Here is a 25,196-nt window from a genome sequence, read left to right on the forward strand (position 1 = left end):
ATCTTCTCTTCCTGGGTCAGTAAAGAAAGTTCCTGTGGAGCTGGATGACAGCTTCTAATGTCACTAGTAACACCTGTTGTGAATGACACAGCGCATTCACCAAACACAGCAAGAATGGCCCATATTACTGCCTCCCTTCTGTTCAGTTTGTCAGAATTTGATGGATGAATATGAACCTTTTTTTTTTTAAATACTGTATTACAATATTTGCGCATTGTTATTTAAGGGAACACTACAGTATGATGGCATATGGACAAAATGTGTTCCTACTTTCTCATATAATTAATCAATGAATCTCTCGCTGATGGTTAAATATGGTTCTTATCATGCTTTGAAATTTTCCCCCAAAGCCTTCATTTAAATATAAGTTCAACACGTCCTGTACCTGCTCTTCTGCACTTACTTCCACATGCACAACCTGGTTCAGCCAAATCCCCTGCTCTTCGACGGAGTCTTGTCGAACTTGAAAAACCCGACCGACAGGCGGAGAAACACCTCGGGAAATGCTGCACTACTCCGCCTAGCCTTGGTTCAGTGAGGTGTAGACATGTTAGAAATGATTCACCCTGAATAAGTGGTTATGAGAACATCTATGTTATTCATGCAAGGGAGTGTAACAATTCTAGAGCAGTGAATGACAAGAAAGAAGGGTGGGAGAGAAAGAGAAAAGCAGATGGACAGAGGGTGGGAAATAAGAGTCAAGGGAAATGAGCCTTAGATAGAAAGAGAAACAGTCAAACTTGATATTACTGAGAAACAGCCCATTTACTGGTCTTACCCCAGGAACTTTGTTTTTCAAGATGATGTTGATGGTGTGACTATGAAGACGACTGTGGTACTTTTCATTACCATGGTGCAAAACCCCTAATGCCAATGACAAAGAAAATCTTCCTTACTTTAATGTGAGTAAAAGAGAACTTAGACGGGTTCAGTTCCTTTTGGTTAATGCAAACGCTTTCTAAACGTCTTTTTTTCCTCAACTTGTGACAATGTGTGGACGCTTTCAGTCCGATGCATAAACCCCAAATTTCCCAAAACATTTCCCAAAACTTAAGTAAGTAATTATGTAAATGAAGAAGTAAATTGTGCATCCATCCGTGTTCTGAGAAGGATACAGATGCTCTATTCACAACAACTCAATGATGCTGACAGCTTACACTGCCTGGTATGCACTTACTCACCCAATAACGAGAACTGAACTGAGAACAGATACTGTTGGTTGTGTAAGATACCTCACTGACTTCTCTGAGCAATGCTGACAGGAATGCGTTAGGTGTGAGCATGAGCAGGGAAGTCATTTCAATACATGTGAATATGTGTTAAAGTATGTGTGTTGGTAATGTTTTAAGTGTGTTTACGCATGTATGCAAATGTGTATTTAAGGGACGGAAAGCTCTGTGTGGTGTAGGGTGTTTACGGTGTATTTGTTTTGAGGGTTATTTGTACCAGTGCAGACAAACCTTCTGGGGCTGCCCTTGTGAAACATTCGTTTGACCCACTTTCCACAACAAAAGAGAATTGAGGTTATGAGAGAAGGAGGGAAGAGGACAACATGAATATTATATTTTGGATTCTGGAGGAAGACATCCCCCATAGGCCTCTGTATGAATATTTAATGAAGTTGGCCTTTCCACATCTCTTCAGCATGTTCTACAATATGGATTTTGGAAATATCATGACGGGGGTCACCTAAAAAGAAATATATTCAAGCAGGCAAGTATTGTGGTGTGCCAAGAGTGGCATTTTACTTCTGATTAAGGATTTGATGATAACACAGCTTTGCCTTATACATTCATACACACTGATTCACAGAAAAAAGTCTAAGGAATGATTATCAGTTATTGTCTGACAGTGCTTTCTGGTATACTCTAACATACATACAATGCTTCAGTTTGTTATAAATACAGTGATGATGGTAATGTAAGAGAATGGTAACTAGGCCATGTGATTCCTAACTTGGGCGTCAGGTCCCCCAAAAGCGATCACAGTATTATTCTGTGATGATAAACAAAATCCAAAGCCAAGAAACAAACATAATCCTGTCGTGCAAAACTTGTATTTTTTCAAATTCTAGTACAATATTAGCTTTTTCTTTTTTATTGTGAAATACTGAATGCTTTCACCCATTAGGACTTCTAAAGTGGTTTAAATGAAACAATTTGAAAAGTAATTTATAGACATATTGATTGACTATTCGTAACAGCTTTAGACATATGCTTGTGAGAAGGGGTCACGAGTAAACATTGCTTTGCTTTGGCCAGGACTGAACCATCAGCTATACTATACATTACATATGTTGGTGCACATTAATGACATTTTTTTTTTTATAACTGGTGTTGTTTGGGTTACTCATTATACCTTACACCATTTGTGCAGCTAAACCACAAGATGGCAGCATTACACCAGATATTATACCACTAACGCTGAGGGGCGCACTCAGCACATTGGTTAATGTATGTAGACCAAAACCCAAGAGCCACTTCATGCTGGGCTGCATAATGCTGCCTCCATGTGTGGTCATACAGCGAGGAGAATGATGATGAGTGAAGAGTCACCGCCCATCTGTTGGAGCAATTATTAAAGTGTTAACAGTCTTAACAATGGAGGTTGCGGTGTTAACAATGCAGCTCCTGCAGCCGTGCAAAGCATTTGTAGACATGGACTCAGAACTTGGTGGTTGAGGCTTCCTTTAGCTTTGTAGGAATGCCAAGGAATTAGTTCATCTCATGTGTTTGTTTTGTCAGTGTGTACTGTGTGTACTGAACTATTACTGATTAGGTTGAGATCTATCATCTGACTGCAGGATGCCCACCTATCCAGGACAACAGAAAAATATAGAAAGGGACGGAATATACTTATCTTATGTTGCATCAGTACATTTTTGTTTCACCCCAACATGTTTAATCCATGGTTAACCAAAAATTATTACAGTCTTAAGTACAGAGTTTGAGCTGGCCAGAAAAAATAGTTCTAATATAATGTTATCTGATCTAATGTAATCTGATCTAATGTAATCTGATCTAATCTAATCTAATGTATCTAATCTAATCTAATGTAATGTAATGTAATCCAATCTAATCTAATCTAATTTGTGCTATAGTGGGGTGCAGAACCATCCTGAACATTACATTTGATCATTATCATAACAGCTCTATTGATCCTATCTAGAGAGGAATTGATTATTGATTTCTAATAGATGTAATTTATCAAGGGAAAGTTATAGTCTAAGTTACATACAGTGAACACATTCAGTCCTCTCACAGTCATGACACCTTTACTTCTATTTAGTTTTTACTCAGACATAAATTTGTTTACTTTACTACTGTGCTCACAGTGTTATTTTAACAGAAATACACATAGGTACACATACCACCCTCCAGAAAAACAACTAGTCAGGTCAAAGGTCACTGTCCCACTGTTCACACCGTGTCACTAACTTGTGAAATAACCACCATTTGGTATTACATGTCCCTGGCTAGACACATAAACACATGCAGTACATACATGGTAAACATATCCCAGACAATGTACAGTTGTTTGTAACATAGAGGAGAAAGTGCCACTAGTTGTTCTATTTTTAGTTATTTCCGTCTGTAATCTTCAGTGTGTGTCAGATTAATTACAGTCGCATAGGAAAGAGAATTGCCGTTATTAATATCATCTGTACACGACTCCTGTCTTAACACCTAGATGTCAAACTTTCCTGTCTCCTAACTGTAAAGCGAGAGTGTAAGGAATTTTGCTGTTTGATAGCATCTACTATATGATGCATTTTTCTTTAGACCACCCTGCCACCTGAGAGGAGTGTTATTTACCGTCTTCACTGTCTTGAGCCACCTATTTTTCTTTCTCAACATTTCATCTTTTGCTGAAGAAAAAGATTTAATCTGTCAGACTGTACTATGTGTCTGTATGGTGTTGAACCCACAACCCTCACAGTCAAACCATTTTAGACGCTATTAAAGTACAGGTTGTTTTAAGACGAAAAGAGGATGACATCAACTGCAGATGTAGTTTTTGAATACTGAATTGAATTGAATTGAATTTCATTGAGAGAGTTAAAAAATCCCAGTTGCCTCTATTACTGTCATTCTTTGTTTGTCCCAACCCAGGTAAAGAGCACCAGCATCGACGCCAGCGCGGTAACATAGCAGTCTGAGCTCCATACTGACGCCCAACTCAGTGTGCTGCACTATGAAGTCACTGCACGCTCCATAACCTCACACCCTGGTGTGCCGTCCTCTTCTGCTCCAAGTCAAACTTGGCACATGGTGAACAAAACAAGGCGTGTTTCTGACACAAACAACAGAGAGCAGAGTGCATCCTTGTACACAGCTCAGGCCCCCACCATGCCTCTCCTCTCACAGTGTCGTTTCTGTAAGGATACTCTCACTCTTCGTGCTCTAGTCAACACACGTTATGGTGAGATGGTTCCTCTGAAGGCATGTCCAGGTATTGTATTTTTTTTAATTTTTTAAATTTTTTTTACATATTGTTTAAGTCAGTTTTGTGTCGATAAGTTGATAAAAGTGGTGTCATCTATATTTGAGAAGATCTACAGCAGATAAGAGAGATCCGTTTACATCCGTGCTGTAGTTTGTGGTTTATTTTTGGCAAGGCAAGGACAGTGAAATAATGTTTATTGTTGTTTATTTATTATGTTATGTTTCCTTCTCTTTGCGGCAGAGCTTTCAAATAATGGCAAAAATTAATGATGCTATAAATGATACATTTAGATATAGATAAAAATAAAATAACTAAAGAAACAGACGAGTCAAAAGAAATCAGACTGTCACTGCATAACTTATCTTGAAAAGCCTCAATTATCTTGCTTGTTTCCATATATTTTCTGATGGATTTGGTATCATGGCATATAAAGCTGATGTGGAGTTAAATGGGCTCTGTTTGTTTTTGTTTTACACTCTTTGTCTTCAGGCAGGTGAAAGGATGGTTTCCATCACAGGGAAGAGCAGAAGCTTTGTGCTGCTTCTTCTTTCACTCCCACAATCGATCTTTCCCCCTCTGCCCCTCTTCTTCTTCACTGTAATAACCGTTTCTGTCTGGCCTGCTCTCGCGTTAGCCGCCCTTAGAACACCAAAAGCTGGGACTCCTCTCGTTGGCGACACAAACAAATCAACCTCCATCCTGCCAGCTACCATTTCTACTGCTTTTACCGATTCTGAAATCAAAACATCCTCACCACCCAAACAGTCCTCAAACTACTTTTCTCTTACAGCCGTTACCCCATCTTCTTTGTCAAAAGAGTCACTCTTTGACCAAACAGCCCGCAAACACTTCCTCATAACCTCACCCACAGCTTCTACAAAAGCTGTTTCCCCTCAGTTCGGCAAAAAAGCCTATCTGAGTCCTTGTTCAGGCCATTGTCACCCTGTAGCGCGCTGTCTTCCTCGGCCCCTAAAACAAATTTCACGGTTGCAACCTCACCCCTGTAAACGTTTAACTCTGTCCGTCAAAACTATGGCACCTCCTTCACACAAAAACCTTCAATCTTCTCTATCCAAAATGTCTCTGTATCCTGCATCTTCTAAAAAACGTCCTCCTCAGCCTTCTAAACCTCACTCTCCTGTCTCATCAGCCTCCAACTCGACTTTACCTCCAAAAGTTTTGCCATCTTCTAATTCTTCAAACAAGCTTCTCTCTCCTGTTTCAACGTTGTCGTCTCCCACAAGATTCTTGTCTTTATTCCCAAAAACTTCACCAACTCCTCGTGCCAAAATTTCACCCATCCCGCTCCTCAAAACCTCACCACCTCCCTCAGAAGGAACAAACTTCCGCCAGCCCAGGCCACCTCGTCTTCGCTCCATCCCTCACACCACAGGTCCACTGTTTGAACACCAGCCTTTCATTGTTAGCTGGAACATCCCTGGTCTGGTGTGTAACAGATACAACATCTCGCTGGACACCTCGCCCTTTAAAGGAGTGGCCACACCTGCTAAGGTGAGGGGGCAAATATTTGAACATTTTCTGTTGGAAATTGAATTCCACTATTTTATTTACATGAAATCTAAAGCTGTGAAACACAAACTGCAAAATATATCACCTTCTGAATATCTGGTTTGCTATGTATGAAAAAAAAAAAGATTCTCAGTCTTCGGCATGATGTTGAGCTGCTCTTCCTAATGAAATCATTGTGTGATACCTATCTAAGTAAAATTCATAAGCTGATTGACATTGTCCTGTTTCTGATTTAGGTTCCAGGCCAGTTCCTGTCTCTGTTCTACACAGATCGACTGGGTCTTTATCCACATATAGACCTCACGAGTAGGAAACAGTTCTATGGTGGCATTCCTCAGAGAGGTAACCTGAAAGCCAGCATGAACAAGGCCAGAGCAGATATTAACTACTACATCCCATCCAAGTGAGCTAATCTACAACTCAAAAAAATCATCCTTTATTGTTTGGCACATTTGACACAGATTTTTAATCACTTGATCCTCCTGTTTTTCATCCAGGACAAGCCGAGGCTTGGCTGTGATAGACTGGGAGGAATGGCGCCCCCTATGGGACAGAAATTGGGGCACTAAGAAAATCTACCAGACTTTATCTGTGGCACATGTTATGAAGACAAACCGCTCCCTCACAATGCAGCAGGCCACAGAAAAGGCCAAACAACAGTTCCAGGTCAGAATTGACTGTGAAGTCTTGTGAGACTGATTATTTTGCCCTGGACAGCTAATGAATGAAATATTGATAAATAGCTTTTCCTCTCTAGCTGGCAGCCAGAAGTTTGATGTCAGGGATGTTGGCAATGGGGAGAGCTATGAGACCCAACTATCTCTGGGGCTTCTACCTGTTTCCTAACTGCTATAACTATGGCTGGTTGGAGCCACACTACACAGGCAGGTGCTCCAAGGAGGTGAGGATGCAGAATGATGAGCTGCTGTGGCTCTGGGAGTCCAGCACTGCCCTCTACCCCTCTGTTTATCTGCAGGTTGGTTAAACAAAAATGCCATCTCAAATTTTATCTCCAGTTTTTATTCTCAGGCTGATTTTTCCCTGTGTCCTTGTCGTGTTTCAGGCTTCGTTGGCAGACAATCCCAGAGCTGCACTGATGGTGAGAAACCGTGTCCAGGAAGCTTTGAGAGTGTCCACCCTGCCAAGACGGAGTGGCACTGCGCCCGTGTTTGTTTACATGAGACCTGTTTTTGTTGATCAGAACAGACGCTTCCTCAGCCAGGTAAATAGATCCTAATTTAAATGCTGATTTGTTTAATACAAGCCTCATTCACAGATGAATTATGTAAATGGTACGTGGCATGAGTTTTCGACCCAGTTGTGCGAGTGGATGTCATTCGGAGGCATTTATTAATAACAACCACTAACTAATCTTACTAAATAAATAAATAATTATATCCACCATCCAAACAGATTGCATCTTTTGAAACAACTCATTAGGGAGTGACCACACACTTGCCAAGATTAGATACATCTTGGGTTACTTCTTCATCTCAGCGGTGGGGTGTTTCCAGCCTTAGGTCCAGTTTAAAAGGAGTTTGGTTTCTTCAGTGTAACGACACCCTGCCCAGGTGGTAACCCTCACCTGGACGTGTAATCCTTATCCTCTCTTCTCACCTTGTACAGTGTGTTTTTTCATTCCCAAGTGTGTATAAAATGAACAGTAGGAAAGGCCATGCAGCATGCGTGTGCACAAGACTGGTGTTTGTCTATTTGTATTTGTCTCATTTGTGAATGCCTGTAGCTGTTTCCTTTCCCTTGTTTTTCCTTTATTTGTACAGAGGTATTAGTGAGCATGTTTAACCATTTGTGTCCAGGGGGACTTGGTCAGCACCATTGGGGAGAGTGCAGCAGTGGGAGCGTCTGGTGCTGTGTTGTGGGGGGCCAGCGCTGACTATGATGACCAGGTAACATCACACCGCAGACCTCCACTGCAATGCTGAAAGACATGGCAGTGCACTGATGGCAGGTAGTCACAAAGGGTTCAACGAGATGACATAGGAGTCTGCTAATCTGACAATAGCTACTGATTGACTGTGGTGGTTGCTACTGTGGTGACATTAGTTAATCCTTGATAAACTCGATGATAGTGATGTTTTGAATTCTGCTTAAAGACAGATATGATGGTGGCATCAGTCTTCTCATCTAACTATGGGCTTTTCTTTATCCATAAGTAGGCATAGTTACATGATACTGTTGAATTGCTTTTCTTGTTCCTTCTTCAACTCTCTTTCCTTTGCTCCCCAGGCCTCTTGTGAATCCCTCTCATCCTACCTCTCCTCCACCCTCAACCCTTACGTCACCAATGTCACTGTGGCCGCTCAGCTCTGCAGCAACTTCCTGTGCCAGGGAAACGGCCGCTGTGTCCGCAAAAACTACAACTCCAATCACTACCTCCACCTAAACCCTGAGAATTTCAGGGTCTTGTATATTCGGAAACGCTATCTAGTTCTAGGGAGACCTAACTTTGCAGACCTGAAGACTTTGAGCAGGAGATTTACCTGCCAATGCTACAAAGGACTGAGGTGCACTCCCAGGACATACAGTGAGCTTGTGAAGGCCCTGATATTTAGTGTGAAACAAGGGCTGCACAAAAAAGCCCATATTCTGAATAAAACTGTGCTGGATGATAGACAACAAGCTAGTATTACTAAGGATAATGTTAAAAAGAACTTGAAAGTTTAGCTTGTTACAGTTTTCAGGAAACACAACACTTAAACCAAACCATTCTGCAATCTAGGGCTGGACACTGAAATCCAGATGATCAAAGGGTGTCTTTGCATGTTTGACCCATAGTTTGATTTGCATGGCCAGTGATTAAAATGAAAATACAGCAGGCTTGGCTCAGCTGGAGCGCACATAAGCAGATTGCCATCACAATGCAACCTCTATGCTCACGGGGCTACTGGTTGAAGGGCTCTTCTTCTCAATAGTTGTGCTATGGCCTCCCATCACTTAAATACACTGGAAGATTTAAAGTACTCAGGAAGCATCACCTCATCTATATCCTTCATGCTGTGACCACTGACAGAAGGTATCATGTTGCATAGTCTTGCCAAAGAACAGGGCTACCATCAGGGGTTTGCCAACAGTTGAGTATACCCTCATCTCAGATCAAACTTGGAGGAAACACTGACTGTACTTTATCAAACACACCATATTATTCACAGTAGGCATTTGCATATGATTTGACTGTATATGTAAATAAATGAAGAGAGACAGAGCGCAACAGTGTTATTGTTCCTGTGTTCAACTTGCTCTTCACAGAAAATTTTTTTACAGAGTAATAGGCTAACTGGGGATTTTCAATATTCAGTGTCGAAATGCAGTTCATAAACTAAGCAAATAAAGCACATTTCAGTTAATGTGCTTTTATTTGCTTAGTTCATGAATTAATTTAGGCTAATGAGTTTAAAGTGATTTGGCACCATTCTGGTTCTGTTTTAAATGGTGGTATATTGTTAGCAAATCAAGAGATGCAGAAAAAAGTAGCTCACTCTGAGCACAACACAACACTGAACATTTTACATTACACAATTAAGCGTCCCATTAAAACCATGACAGTGTGACAGTGAGCAGGTATTTGTGATATGGTGGCCCGGAGGCAGACATGTCTCTGTGTATAAAAAAGCTACACCGCTGTTGTAGCCGGTAAGGCAAAACAACTGATATCTTTACTATTTCCATTCGCTCATAGACTTTGCTGGCAGTGCATAGTTCCCTACATTGTTACTCTCAGCTTCAACCTGAACAGCGGCCTAATCAGATTAAGTGAAAACACCTGTGTGTTTTGGGCCACCGGATGGCAGAACTAAAGAAGCTAAAGTTTTATCACCGTGTCTAACTGTTTTGGCTAGCTAAGTTGTTAGCATGCAGTTATCTACTTACCAGCAGATGTGGACCAGCATTAACACTCGTGGAGATGTGTTCCTGTCCACCTGATGAAGGTAAGTCCAATGTTTATATTTATCCCCTTCGCTCCGTTTGGTCTCCACCAACTCCCGAGAAATAACTGTGTATTTAGCATGCATGATGCCCGAGCAGCAAATTGCTAACTTGTCTTTGGCTATGATATTTAGCAGGTTGCTATTGCAGCTTGCTGCTGCTGGTGGAAATAGGCTGATAAAGAGCTGGGATGTATGAATGTGCTTTACAACACAAACAGTGAGCTCAGCAAATGTAAGTCTGATATTTAAAATTTCTCTCACTCAACTTTGGTCTCAACCAACTCCTGACAGTTGCTAAATGTTTGAGAATCCAATAGCTAACTTTGTCTGCCGTTTGGTATTGAGAAAGTAGTGTGCAGTGTGATTTTATTGGAGCTTTTTAGCTGCTTGTTGCTACTGGAAACAGTCTGATAAGAGCTGGGATACAAATGTGTTAGCGACCTCTGTCACATTACACATAATGTTAGTCATTATGACTAAAACATAATTAATGTAGCTTTACCAGTTGGACTGGTCAGCCTACACCATACATTACAAGGTTATTTTTTTCAGCTGTTGAAATGGAGAAGTAATAATGATAAATTATCAGCAGCAAACAGTTGCATCTCACTTCTTGTTTCCATTTGTGTGAAACCATGTTTTCATGTTTGTGCTCAGCAGTCTTTATGGAGGAGTTAGTGTATGGTATTCCCATTGTGGGGTTGTTAACAGATACTGTGGGTCATCAGTGTATTCACTCAGGGTCCTCTGGGTGGTGAGAATGAGATGTCTGAATATGCGTGTTTGCTTGTGTCACAGTGATCTCCTTGGTGGTATGTAGAAAAAGAGTACAGTTTGTCATATTGTTGATTTTGCATCCCGGCTTAATAATTTATTGGTTGCTAATTGGTAAATATTCAGTCTTACTGAGTTATTATCATATGGTTGTCACCATTTGCAATGACAACATTTAAGCTTGTGCAAACTTTGCTTGTTGCAGACCAGATGGCTGCTATGTTGCATATTTGTCTAAACTATGCAATCAACCAACAAACCAACCACCAACACACACTAATGCATGTTGCCATGACAATGCTCTACATATGCAGTTTGAAAAAACTAAACAAGAACATTAAAATTTCCCTACAAGCTCAGGACACAAACAGACATTTTTGTTGAACTTAACTGCTTCCTCCCTGTTGGTTTAATTTATCACAACAACATCTCAATAAGGAAGCTGTAATGACACAAATAGCTGTGTGTGTGCCAGGAACTGGAATGTTTACTCCTCTCAAGAAACTAACCTACTACGTAAAAGCCAGCATTACCTGTTATATAATCTGTTGCTTATGTCTCTTGACTTTGTTTTTGAAATGTACTTTGCTGAGACTTGTTTCATGCCTTAGATAAGATACGAGTCTATAGACAAACACAAATGTACAAGAAACTACTGCCTACTGTTGACGACATCATGTCAGTGGTATGAGTCAGTCAGAAAATAGGTTGCAGGCCTTTCTTGTTGGTAGCCTATGATGGTGAATGTTTCAACAGAGCTGGAACACCCAGGGCACCAAATAAAAAGAAGGAGGGGGAATTGTTTTTCCTTCTTTCACAATTTCTCTCTAAAGACTTGCTAGCCTGCTCTGCGTCATTTTTCTTTATAGTTTTCCTTTACAACTGGAGTTGTCAAATAAAAAAGAGATCATAGCTTTAATGTGGACTCCTTGAAAAGAGCAAGTAATATTTGTGACAAAGAGTTCATCAAATTTGCTCAGAACCCCACTGAATGGTGCCTGTCAACATTCAAGTAATGAAATGAAGGAGTGCCAGTCATGTCACAAGAAATTTTTAGATTTAATTAAAATTGTAAGTTGTACAGTACATGCCATTGCAAGTCGGTCATCATTTTTTACTTTAATCTGCATTTTATTTCAACCTTTCACACCCTTTTCTAAAAGCAGTTTGGTCTCTTTTTTTAAAATCAGTGAATAACACAACACAAAAGTAAAGTGTGATTAAATTACAGTTATTCGGCCATGGAAAATCTTAAAGATGTAAAAAGTCACACACTCATGTGGCTGTGATTCAGAAAATGACAGTGTTAAAGAACCTTAATATAGCTGCCAAGTAGAACAAAAAACAAGTCACCACTTGTGATTTAGACATGATTTGAAATATGTTCTGACACCTCTCCAGATATAATATTTGTGCCAGATATCTTTCTAAATATGCATAGACAAAATTCAGTTTGATTCCTTAATAGAAATCCCTAATGAATAAGAAAAAAATATTTTAAGAATCCAACGAGAATGATTCTAATAAATTTCAATGATGTACAACAATTTTCACTGTCACTCCCTGGTCTGTGAGGGCATAAAAAAAAAAGATCAGAATTTAGAGTTGCATTTAGAAGAAACTGTTTCCTAATTTTATAGAAATGATTAAAGGGCAGCTTCATAAATGACAGGATTGATTCCAGCACCTACTTAAAATACCACTGTGGGACTAAAACAGCTACAGCTGCTGGTAAATTCATCAGCTCACTCAGAGTTTGATTTCAGAAACCAACTCCAAAAGACAGTCTATTCACCTTACAATGTGACTTGTATAAAGTTGACAAGTTTGCTAAGATATACTACCATTTGTTTAGTCACAGTGCAAGGTACTTAGATTGGTTTGCTCAGAAGGCATAAGACCACTATAAAGCCAAACCACTGGAGTTTAAAAAAACTTTTTACTAGAAACTGTTCCCTCTGAACCTATAAGTCTGTACAATATTCACTTCAAGTTTGATCAGTGGGTTTAAATTAAATGGCTGCTTGACTGAAACGTGCATCAGTTGGAGATAAACTTGCTCAGTGCTTTTAGAAATAATTTGACGCGACTAAGCTTGGGAGTTTTAAGTATGTTTTCAAAGGACAGGGTAATCCGTAAGTTAATTGACTTTTTCAAAATATTGTATTTCTCTATTTTTAATTTGTATTGATATTGGTTATTTAATGCTCTTTTCACTGGAGATAAGAAAAAATACCCATAATTTTGCTGCGGAAGTAGTATAATTACTGATAGTGTAAAGGACTCAGCCTCAATGACTGAGAGCCTGTCATTGGTGCTGATGGTAGAAAATTATGTTTATCAGGAGAGCTGTGCTCCAAATGTTCAGATGGGTTTCAGATGTTTCATACAGTACATTGACAGCAGAACTGTGGCCCCAACCCACAACTGTAGCACTTCAGCTGAAAAGAGACCTGTGGGTTGTTTCTGTGAGTACAGCTGAGGCTGAAGGCACTACAGCAAAGTAACGTTTGGTTCATGAAAGATTAACAGTAAATCTCCCTCGGCGCCTCGTACTCATTCAGCTACAGCTTTTCTCTTGCTACATATATTACTGGGTTTACCGCTACTCTAATAGTTGTCATGCATTACTCTGGGATCATATGAACAAGCTGGGTGACAATTGGGAGTATGTTCCAAAATGTAACGTTAACAATTTAAAAAATAAAATGAGATCAACATTTAAAAACTGACTATTTGCATGAAGGAATATGGAGCAAGTGGACACTGTCCTCTTAACTTACATTTTCCTTGTCTTGAAAATACTGATGTTTGAATTTTAGGTGAATATGTGTTTTGGGGAAGAAACCCTAAATCATAAACCTGAAACAAAACCTTCCAGTAGTTTTTTTTTTTTTTTTTTTTTTTTTTTTTTTCTTTTTTAATTTTTATATCTACTTTTTTGTTTAGCATGCAGATATGGGCTACAGTTAAAGCATGCCAATGAATATGTAAGTGACATAATTGCTCTGACCCAAACTAAACCTGTCACAATCATGTAGTGTATGAGATGGCAGGTCCGTCACTGCAGTGTCTAAAAGAAAATGGAATATTCACACGTCCAAAGTGATGAAGACTTGTAAAACTGGTTAATATTACAACTGCATCCTACAACAGAGATAAAAATGGCAGTAGGTTAACTGAATTTAAACAGGTTAGGCAAACAAACCATGTCCTACATTGTGTTTTATCTCCATTTATGGACCCAGAAATATCAGGCATTGCAGAACTGACAACTGAAAAATGTCTCATCTGCATACTGGTGACAAGTGTCCAGATTCCAGAGTGAACTGAATCTCAACTTTCTGCAAGTATTAACTGCACAAAATCTCAACTCATCTCAACACTTGTTGTCATGGTAACATCTCCTGTCTGAACCAAAGTTATTATCTTAGATAGCCTACTTTGATATGTGGGCAAATGCAAACCATGGTTTGAGTTGACTGCCTGACCTGGTCCTACATTACCATTTAACCTTGTAAACCTATTCAAACTGAATCCGGTTACAAACACAAACTTTCTCTTCTCAATAAATCAGTTTTGGGTAATACGCCCAGGCCTGTATGCCACGTTCTTTCTTTTTAGGAATGAATAATGCCTTCTTGTTTATCATTAGTCACATGTGGGTCAGACTTTGCCCAAAACCTCAAAAAGAAACATTAAAGTATTTTTTTCTTTGACTCCAGCTGTCCATTGACCTCTCCATTCTCCCCACTCACATCTGCATCTTTGTTGCACTTGATCCTCAGCAGGACATTAGACAGCACGTCCTGATACAGACTGAGACAGACCCAGCCAGGCAGGTAGAGAAGGGTAATGAGTCCCATGAAGTTGTGAGGATAGTGGGAATAGTCCCATGAGCAGGCGTCAAACTGCCTTAGGACCAGACCCCAGGAGAACTCCCAGGCGTAGATGAAGCAGATGTAGAGCGGGAGGCGCTGCCACGTCCCCCAACCTCTGCTGAAATGCAGGTGAAGGTAGAGCTTTTCCACCACGAAGCTGCAGCTACCGTACATCAGGAAAGACCACAGGGACGTGTGGCCACTGAGGGTCCGGTCCGACTTCTCAACCAGGTTGAACATAGAGGTGAAAAGCACCTCGTCCAGAAAGCCGTGCATCCCGAAGAACAAGAACCGCACAAAGCCGGGGAGACTCTGAGGACCTGTCCGGTCCTGACTGCTGTCCTCCGGGCCGGGTTTACTTAGGAGGTCAATGGGGCAGCATGGGTGATACTGCAGCCTTGACAGCCCTCGGTGAAACACCTGGGCGAAGTAGATAGCCAGGATGTAGTGCACAGCCAGCTGCGTCCCTGATACTACCCTCACCTGCTCGGTCAAAGTGTTGATGTTCCCGATCAGGATCTGCAGCCCGATGTAGACAGACGGATAGAAAACAAGATGAAACACAACAGGCCGACCTCGGAAACACCTCTTCTGTGAGTAGATCTTCTCAAGCGCAAAGTGGGTTAGCGAATGCATGATACAAAGATATGGAGATGAAAACCCCACCAGTTTAGGGTCCCGATGATTGAAAACCCCCTGTAACGATGACAACAGGACATCCAGAGTAACACCATGCATCCCGTAGAAGTAAAGCCGCATCCATCGTGGCAGCTCCCGCAGCGACTCCGCCGCGTCCCCGATCTCTCCAGACGATTCTTCTTGTTGGGGTGTTCGCGCCGTTTTTAGGCCACCGACGTGCTCTCCTGAACGGCTGCGAGCACCGTCTTGCCACCGACTGGCCATGATCAGTCACTCTGTCTGGAGGGATTCAGTGGTCCTCTTCCTGCACATTGTTTTCTCTAATGTTCCGCTGCGGCCGCGCGCTGAAGAGAGCTGCGGCTGCAAGCATCTCTAGCAACTGTTCAGAATGACTGCTGCTTTCACGTGCTCCTTGGAAAAACCTATTTTTGTGAACACCGCTTAAGTGCTTAAAGATGCCCCTGGAGTTTCCCTGTAATCAAACAAAAGTTCAGTTCACAAATAGCATTGAAACGTTTCGTAGCCTACGTATCCAAGAGGGTTAACAGACTCTTTCATGAATGTCATTCCACATTTGCAAAGCTCAGGTTTAAAGTGTGGGCCTGCATTGTTTACCTACGTGTTTAGCTGTTAGTCGTCGTCTTCCCTGTTTTTGTAAGTAGCTACATTGTCACGTTTGATGTTGCCTTCACAAACTGCCTATCTCCAGAAAAGTCTGAAACCTATGGCACTGTGTTCGTGCACGTGTGTTGTCTTGCATGGGCAAAAACTCCGCAGAGTAGGCCTACCTTTTTTCTTTTTTTTATTAATTGATGTTAATTAATCAAAATAACATTATGATAAAAACATAGGCTATTTTATCAAATAACTGCTTGTCACCTCTTCTTCATCTCCACTTGCATATTATAAGAGTTGATTTTAAAACCATACTGATAATAGTTGTAAATATGTTAGATTCAACTGTATTTACAGTAAATGAAGCAATAGTTCGGCTGTGTCTGTTAATCAGTTAAGTCCCGTCTGTGATGTTCAATACAATGATACTGAAATAAATCAGAATTGGTCTTTCATGCAGTTGCTGCTCTGGGTCGTCATTTGCATCATTATAAGTGTTTCCAAATGTCCAGTTGCACCTGAAGGGATCACAATTGAGAAACTGGTGGAGGCGGTGTGGCTGTCTAGCTGTGGTAGAAACGGGACGTTTCTGCTCTGACGCGGTTATTAACGGAGCTCACGTCCCCCTGCGACGTCCCGACGGTGTTTAATCAGGAGTCATTAATGATGATCACAGCAGATCATCCCGCTGTAATGATAGCTCCATATTTGTCCACACTAAACTCATTTGTTAAACCATCAAATTTCATCACAAGTCGCCTCAATAATCATCATCGTCATCAATCATCATAGCTCTATCAAAAAAAAATAAAAAATAAAAACACTTGTTACGTGTGGGTAAAGGTGATATATAGATGGATTAAAGTGAAATATTTGATTAATGCAGGAATGAAAATTCAGGCATTTGATGAATGCAGTCTGATCTTAATGCTGCCCTGTCATGGTGGCCTATTTCGGACTGCTTCCTCTTGTGGTTTCTTGCAACACTTTGCACACTGTGTTAGGCTCACATAATACAATGTAATCAGAAAAAAATTCTCCATCTTAGACCATGTTTCAATTAGATTATTATTCAGTAACCATCTAGTACATTACCCATTATAGTTGAGTATGTGTAACAAGTGAAGTGATTTGATTCCAGATTATGTCTACTTTAGAAGAATAAAACAAAATCTAGTCCTCTGATGAAGATTAATAAAGTGGATAGTGACATTAAATGAACTATGATTTGATAAACTCAACATCTGTAGAGAATACAGATAAGAATATGGTTCGCAAACAGTGCAAAGAACAGAAGAACGTTTCAAATTCAGCTGTGACTTTTATGCAGATGTACAGAAATTACATACACTACTTTGCATACATTTAAAGGCACATTTTCTGACAGAGATGTAGGGCATTGCTTGTTTAAGATTCGTGCATGATTACCCAACTTCTGGCTCTAGAGTAATGTCTAAACAGACATTAATCCTTACCCTAACCCCTTTGCCGCCGGCAGCCATATACAGTATGTACAGGTTAGAAGACATGCAGTAGGCTGAGATGGCCACAAGGGGGCGCTGCTCAATCGTGTGACCAGAATAGAGAGTGATACTGTAGCTAAGGCTCATTTTCCCAAAGGGGAACTGAGTGCATTTTCATCACAGGCTGTGAAGAGAGCCAAGACAAGTGTGTGCGTGTGTGAGACATGGTGCAGTCTGGTGTCACCCATCTCTTCTTGAGATGTGTTTTATTGGTTTAGCGCTGACTATGTTTCTGGCTGTGGGAGAAGAGTATGTCTCAGTGTGTTCCGAAAGCATGCATTAGTGCTTAGACAATGAGGCAGATTTTGTGTTTAGGTGCCCACGAATAGAGTATGAATTTCTGCATGTTTGTGTTTCACTCTGTTGAACAATCTTGTGGAGTTTCAGCGTGTGTATATTTACAAGTCTTTGTTCACTCTTTGTGCGTAATATGAGTGACAGCATGTCTCTTTAGGCTGCAGTCCTGTGTTCCCAATTTGCGTGTGTGTGGCAAACGTGCGCATATGTGTTTGTTTGTGTGTGCACTCATAGGAAATGGAGATATCAGTGGTCCTTCTGGGCCACAGAGATAAGTGTGTCTCTGCATGGTTTAAACCCATCAGAATCCCTTTGGCAGAGAATGAACTCCTGCCTGAACCCACTCGGTGGTGATTCAGAACCTGCACGGCCGACTCAGAAACAAGAAAGCATTTTCAAACAGTTTGGGTCAAATACAGCATTATATTCCAGTTGTCAAGATATGGCCCTCTGTCTCACACACATGCACACCTCCACCTCTACTATTGCTAAAGCACATCCTCTCAACCTCCTTTTTAAGAGCATTACTACAGGTAATTGCATTCATTATTCTTTATGTGTAGCTTGTATACAGTGGCATTTGAACATCAATAATTCATTACCCCATTTATTGTGAGACATAATGCAATTAGTGTAAATAAATGGGATTATCACTGATATAAACAGAACGTGTAGAACATCTAAACCTCCCTGAGTATCGAATATAGATCTTATTATCAGAGGTAAAAAAGTAGAAATTTATCATTTCTGGCTATGATGAGACACAGTTAGCTGTGCTTTAAATTCAGCATCAGTCATCAGTTAGACGGAGCAGTACTGAATGAGAGGGAAGAGTGAGCCCTATGTGGTCCATTCTTGCTTTTGACTTATGTCATTTAAGAAAGTCTCCTCTTACTGATGTTTTCTGTTTGATTCTGTCGTGTTCTGTTAAGAATACAGAAAAGAGGGGACAGATGGAAATAGGCCCTGATTAAAAGAGCACTTGTGTATTATACTGTGTTATTATTACAGCACTGAATTTTAGGCTAAGCTGATTTTAAGTTAGTTTTGCACAAGCCCACAGGCATATTAAACCATTTTACTGCAAGCTTTAAGAATGGCTTTTTTTTTTATTTTTATTGTATGACACGCTGGCATAGATTTAATAGATAATTTCAGGGTATTTTAAATATTATTCTGTGCAGTTAAGCTTCACAGTCTGAGTCAGACACAAGGAAGGAAGAGGTCAGTGCTGTCTCATATTGTATTCCTTTGTATTACTATGTGCTATCAATTATATTTCCTTTCATCTATAGTTTCACTGAGAAAGTCGGAGTAAAATGAGAAAAATAGATACTACATTTGTAATACAGATAAAACATCTTTGTCCAGAGCTGTAAATTATGTCATGATGTAGCAAAATTATTTTGCAACTCCTTATACAAACTAATCCTGTCATCATGTCTTATTACTACTCTTTTATTCAGATGGCTCCCAGACTTGATGTTGCACAATGGCTTGGTCATAATGGAGGCTGCAAAATGTTGGAATGTTCAAGATGCTACTTCAATGAATAGAAGTCAAACAATGAAGCGTGTTTATTTTCCCTGTGAGCTGACATAAAGTCTGTCCTTTGTAATGATAAACTATGTCTTTTGTGCATCAATACCATCAAAAAAAAAATTCTGTAGATGTAAAACGCTTGGTTTGTGAGATGAGTGTGATTTTAATGTTTTATTTATTGCACCTTCTTCGATCTAAAGTCTGAAACCTCTTATTTTCAGTGCATTTGAGTATTGGTATTCATCAGATAAAACACCATATACCTTCAGTTCATGTTCCACAGATAGCTGGTCTGTTCTCTTCGTCTCCCTCTGTATGTTTTATGCATTTTAATGTGCTGTGGTGGATTCTAGCCAGCCAACTGCTGGATATTAGGGAGTGAGTATGGTGCAGAAAATGTAAGACACTATAATTTGTGGTATTTGTTAAATCGGACCATAAAATTATATCATCTCATTTGCACTTAGTAGAAGAGTTAAAACTGCTTTTTCAGAAATCCACATATTTTCCCCCTAAGAAGCCTGATTGAAACACTAGATGGCAGCGGTGTGGCACAGTCTCCCATGGTTTGGGTGGGCCCTTCTGACTCTGTTGTTCTCATTCATAGAAACACAATAATACTGTTTTGCATGGAGTGAATTTTAATGCATAGTGGTTATATGTGCATCAATGACGGTCAATGTGGCAAATGCCAGAGACAGACTATCAGTGTGTGGCCAGAATAGCCATGACAGGTTATTGTGTATGTGACCTTAGACTCCTTTGTACTCATCATTGTGTATCACTGTGTGCTGATTGCCACGTTAACAATGGATGATTCAAGACTATTCTACTGCTGGTGTCATTGTACAACATGACATTCATAGAAGGGTATACCGTGTAAAGCCTGAAGCCGAATACACTCATTTGCTTCCTGAAGGGCTGTAGACGGTATTCCCTAGATCAGAAAGGCTTTTGTAAATATACATCACAGATATATCATATCAGAGGCGCGATAGACTCTCCTCAGTTGCATACGAAAACATTTTCTCATCAGATATGTCCCGTTAGGCTCATTACAGGTTGTGAGTGGCTGTAAGATGAAGCTATGTGATGTTTGATTGATGTGACGCTTGACCGAGTCCCACAGGAAATGAATGCGAATCTGCAGTCACGCACTTAAAATGCGAACCTCTGAAAATGTAATTTCAGAACCCATTTCCTCCAATTTGAGCCATTATTGAATGGACCACGGGCCCCATGCTCTTGCATTGTCTCATATGGTCAGATTGGGTAGTGTAGTGTGTGTGTGTGTGTGTGTGCAGCTCATGCTGTGCTTTTGTGTTGTGTATTTTTCTCAAGCTTGTAGCTTGTTTGTTCTCATTTTATACATTTTTGACCTGGAGATATTATATTTCCAGTGCTACTGTGTGCTTGTTGCTTATGTGAGAGAGTGTGTGTGTGTGTGTGTATGTGTGTGAGAGTGTAAATTTGTGATCCCTCTAGAGATGGGAGGAGGAAGAGGATAAGGAAAGGATAAAGATCAGCCTAAATGATAGGAGGTTTGCACCATTCCCGGGAGTAGTTCAGGCTCTTGTTTGCTGTTCTTTTCTCATTAGGAATTCTGTGCAACCCTGAGACCGTCCAGGGACTCACCCAGTCACATGGAAACACAACACCCTGACTCACCCTGTCTCACCTAGTCTTACCCTGCTTTACTCTCCTTGTCTCCCCTCTAAATGCCCTCTCCTCTCCTCCTCATATTGTAATTCATTTATGTCTGACTCACCCTCACGTCTTGTATTGTCTCACTGCCTCTCTTCCACTACAATTGTATGAACCACATCTTCTCTAAGTCTGAAGGCAGTATTTTTTAAATATATTCATTTAATTCTACTTAGATAATGCCATTGTTGTGGTTCCTCTCCTCTCCTCTCCTCTCCTCTTCTGTACTCTCCTGTGCAAGTCCCAATGATCTACTTGTATAATTAATCTGTGCCTTCTCCATCCCTGTTCACCCATCTCATTCTCCTGCTTATCCTCTCCTCCTCTCTTGTTTCATCTCATCCTTTCCACAGTAACCTTAGTGACCCTCCTTTTAACCTTGTCATCTTAAATAACCTTCTCTTCATCCTGTCCTCCCTTTCACATCTCTTCAACCCCCCCTCCCTAACCTTCATTTACCCCTTTGTCACCTCTTACCCAAACTACCCCCCTCAACACAGCTTGTATTGTCTTGTGTCTTTTATATTCTTCACACAACTGCAGTTTTGTAACCTCTCATGCTTTTTGGGTGGTTTTTGCACCGAAGTGCACCACTTTCGTCCAGGCTGAAATATCTTAACAACTATTGGGTGGATTCCCATTAAATTTTATTTATTTTTTTCCACACACATTTTGTGTTCTCCCAAAATTCAGATGGCATTGGATAGCTCCTCTGTAACATTTTTCCAACATTTTCAACCTCATATGCATTAAAATAAATCTAAATAAATAATAAATAAACATGTTACCATTGCCTTGAATATATGAGAGATAGTAAAGCCAGTTGCAATGAAAACAGGACTTTGTGCACCTTTCACATAAACTCTTATCCCTCTCCTTGCTCACTTCAAAAGTGTCACCTCTTTCTCCTCTTTACTTTCCTGTCAACTCAATGACAATTACAAGTCTTTTGTTCCTCTCCTCCCCTCCCCTCTTCTCTCCTCTCATCATGTTTAATGAGCTCACAGCAAACCTAGTTAGTTAACTCATAGCAGCACTACAGATGCCCTCTGTGTACCTGTTGCAAGACAGTCTCTGTCATGTTTCTGCCTCTGGCTTTGTATGTGGACCTCTCCACTCCTCTCTTTGCCTTTCTTTCTCTCTCTGTCTAGACAGTCAGGGCAGCAGCAGCAGCAGTGGATGGCATGATTTAATTTTGCTTGTCTGGGCCTGGAACTCTGGTGTGAAAAGTGTCTGTTTCATGGTGGGCTACTTCTGTAGTAATTTGCAGCGATGAATGAAACAGACAGACTGTGTATTGTGAGCCTTTGTGCATCCTGTCCATTTTGTTTACCATCCTCTGTATGCTCCCCGGGGGTGTCTGGGAGATTGTAGTCATGGGATACCGAGACTCTATGAACGTGTGTCATGCTCTGATTGGTTCAGCTGGCCACTGGCGGGGGCATTTATTAGTGATATGACTTTAGTGATATGGATATGGATCATTAATGGTGCTCCCTGTCTCTCACCCCCTCTGCTCTTGGTCTCTCTTTTCTCTGTCTGTGTATTCCCCTCAGCCTGTGTTTCTCTCTCTCTGCTGTGTTTATGTACATTACAGTCCCTGTACAGTCTGTCTTTTTCTTTGTCCAGATACAGACAGTCAGAGAGAGGCAGAGAGAAACACAGTGATGATGAGAGAGAGAAAAAATGAGAGTGTTAGAGAACAAAAGGAAGCAGAAGATTGGCAGTTATCAGTGGGATGGGTGATGGGTCAGCACTGTGTGTGAATATGTAGACACCCAGTGAAGGCAGAGCGTAGGATGCTGTCTATTAACTGTGGCGCCAGGAGATAAACAGGAAAAAGCAGCAGGTGGCTTGTCTTTCAAACCTTGGCGTCATCTGACCTCCAATCCCTGACCCTATGGGTATTTCAGTGTCTCTTTGAGCCTTTCTCTGTGGAGTCTATATGCTCAGATTTCCAGGAACAGGTTAGGTGAATCTAAAACTCAATTTTAGTAAGAATGTGTTGGTCTGTCATTATTTGTTAGCCTTGTAACATGTCTGGGGGTTCCCTGTCTCTTACCCAGTGCATGCTGGGATGAGCTCCAGCCCTATAACTCTAAATATGATAATAGTTAAAGAAAAAATACATTAAAAGGTGTTGTATAACTCAATGCCCTACTGTCATGTAAGTATTAAAAATATTTTGTGCATATATAATAGAATAGAAATAGAATAAGGAAACCAACCAATATGTAAACCAACTTAAACTCAGTAAAGAACAGAGAAAGCCCTGACCTCCTGTTTTATTTCTCTATAAGTCTTTCTAAATGTTAAGATGTTTTATTTCTATGACATTATTATGAATAACTGCTTGATTAAGGCATATGTGGTTAAACATTTCAACAACATTTATTCTCATTAGATATAACTTAGCTCCTTCACTGGGTATCACAAAATGTTGATGTGCAGCCACAATCACTCGATCCCATAAACCAATTTTGTCATTAAGTGTCACTTCCCAAGAGAAAGCCTACCTCTATTCCTGCTCTGTTAAGCCTATTCTTAGCACCACCAGTGTCTTTGATGAACATAACAATTGCTTGGATATGGAAATAAGACATTGTGTTCAACTCCATGATGTCAAAATGCCTCATAACCCTAAAATAATATCGCTAAATGAAGATGGATGTCTAGAGATGACTTTGCTGTTAATGGAGAAATTCAGTGAGGAAAAACAAAACAAAACAAAAAGCAAAACAAAACCTTTCCCCTAATGAGGTCCCATGGCGGCCTGCCTACATGGGTTAACAAAAGAAACTCTCCGGTGGATTTCCTGAATGTTTCACCCTGAAACTTTGATGCTTTACCCTGTATTTATTCCACAGGAGAAGCTGTAAGGTGGGTTAGGAAGAGGTCACATTGCTCTAGATGTGTATGAATTCACACACTACTTGTTAATTACAATTAATAAATTGTATATCTCTATAGGTTCAAAGTCAAAGCAGTCAAATGGTTATGTACTGGTGTTTAGCATAAATAAATCACTACATTGATTGGTTGTGTTGGTCACCAGACCAGCCTTTTTGTGATCTACAAATGAGAATCACAATAGTATTTTTCTGCAGGCTTTCCATTAATTTAAATTGACGTCTTGTCTGATTTTTAAAGCAATATGAGATCACGGTCCTGAAACAGAGACTAATCACATTAATATAATTCACAGATGACCAAATGACCTCAGTCTCTTTAACATGAATCACTGAGCCCATCATTTCTTTCAGTGAAACAGAAATGATTACTTTATAAATAATTAGCGTGACACGTCTCTAACGTTACTATCCCCAAGGAGCTAATGTTTATGCCTTGTTTTTGCTTATGAGAGCAACACTCGCTTCCTCATTTGTCTTTCTTTCTGCCCCCAGTCATCTTTCTTTCTCCTTTCAATTTAGCTACAATCCTAACTATTCCTTCAGTGTTTTCCCCCTCCTACTTTTTTCTCCCTTTTCATTTTTATTCTCTGCTTCTCGCTTGCTCCTTTACCAATGTGCCTCAGCTTTGTATTTCAGGGTCAGCTATGAAATTCAGCTCCTACATAGTTACTGCTGCCTGCAGTGCTGCTGAATGTTGAAGAGGATGCAGATACTGCATGCTCTGGCTGTATTTGCATACAATTTGTATGGAGGTGGTCACTTTCATACATTTTTTTTTTTTTCTTTTTTCAGTGAATCTCTTTTACATTGTTTATGGGCAAAGTGTACGGTTGCTGCGTGGCCATTTGTTTATTTATTGATGTTCACATTAGAGGTCTGTAGCAAATTAACAAAAGCACAGCAACCTATTGAGAAAATAGGTATTTGAATGTGGGAGTTTTTCACTCTTAAACACACACTTAAATTTACTTGTTAATATCATATAACATTACCAAAAAGTGCAGTTTTGACCTGTGACCTTTGGTTACACTTTGAGGGACAGGTATCACAAAAACCACAAACCTTATACACTATAATACAATTTCTCCTTTTCTGACCTTATACATTTGATCCTATTTCATGTTTTCTGTATAGCCTTGTAACAGCTCCAAATAAGCAGAAGCAGAATAACTTGTACTGAACCATGAGTGACTTTTGTCCTAAACCCTTACTCCTGACTATCAAAGGTACATTTGTAAGATTTCAAAGGGCAGAAAATGTAGCAGGAACAAAATAAAAACGCACAATATCCTCACAAGTGTCATTAAAATTTCATCTAGCTACAGTACAGTAGAAACATCAGCAAAAACTGGCTCCAGGCTATGCTTGAGGAACAGAGGCTGCATC

At 40.2% G+C, this 25,196-nt stretch overlaps 2 protein-coding genes and 1 long non-coding RNA gene across 4 annotated transcripts in view; 2 read left to right on the forward strand and 1 right to left on the reverse strand.

Annotated features, from left to right (window-relative positions):
• Window positions 1–4,280: 4,280 nt before the first annotated feature.
• LOC111663663 (hyaluronidase PH-20-like) lies at window positions 4,281–9,205 on the forward strand. Its single transcript, XM_087177050.1, has 8 exons — window positions 4,281–4,452; window positions 4,936–5,958; window positions 6,213–6,379; window positions 6,474–6,642; window positions 6,734–6,952; window positions 7,040–7,198; window positions 7,794–7,883; window positions 8,224–9,205. Exons 2-8 carry the CDS (start codon window positions 4,948–4,950, stop codon window positions 8,659–8,661), a joined length of 2,253 nt encoding a protein of 750 aa, XP_087033176.1. The 5' UTR covers window positions 4,281–4,452; window positions 4,936–4,947; the 3' UTR covers window positions 8,662–9,205.
• A 385-nt stretch (window positions 9,206–9,590) lies between these two features.
• Window positions 9,591–25,196, forward strand: part of LOC147818462 (uncharacterized) — a 93,929-nt gene continuing 78,323 nt past the window's right edge. Inside the window, exon 1 of the long non-coding RNA XR_015437941.1 lies at window positions 9,591–9,923. This is a non-coding gene — a long non-coding RNA (uncharacterized LOC147818462). The remainder of the gene's footprint in view (window positions 9,924–25,196) is intronic.
• tmem229a (transmembrane protein 229A) lies at window positions 11,738–15,709 on the reverse strand. Of its 2 annotated transcripts, XM_023417902.2 has the most exons (2): window positions 15,245–15,709; window positions 11,738–15,097 (listed from the first exon to the last, which is right to left on the reverse strand). In XM_023417902.2, exons 1-2 carry the CDS (start codon window positions 15,479–15,481, stop codon window positions 14,396–14,398), a joined length of 939 nt encoding a protein of 312 aa, XP_023273670.1. In that variant the 5' UTR covers window positions 15,482–15,709; the 3' UTR covers window positions 11,738–14,395. The 2 variants fall into 2 exon arrangements, with proteins under 2 accessions (XP_023273670.1, XP_023273669.1); XM_023417901.2 differs by having other exon boundaries at window positions 11,738–15,700.

This window comes from Seriola lalandi, unplaced genomic scaffold (assembly GCF_002814215.2).
Source record: "Seriola lalandi dorsalis isolate HSWRI2012SDOR001 ecotype SW California unplaced genomic scaffold, Sedor1 jcf7180002054579, whole genome shotgun sequence".
NCBI classification, from domain to species: domain Eukaryota; kingdom Metazoa; phylum Chordata; class Actinopteri; order Carangiformes; family Carangidae; genus Seriola; species Seriola lalandi.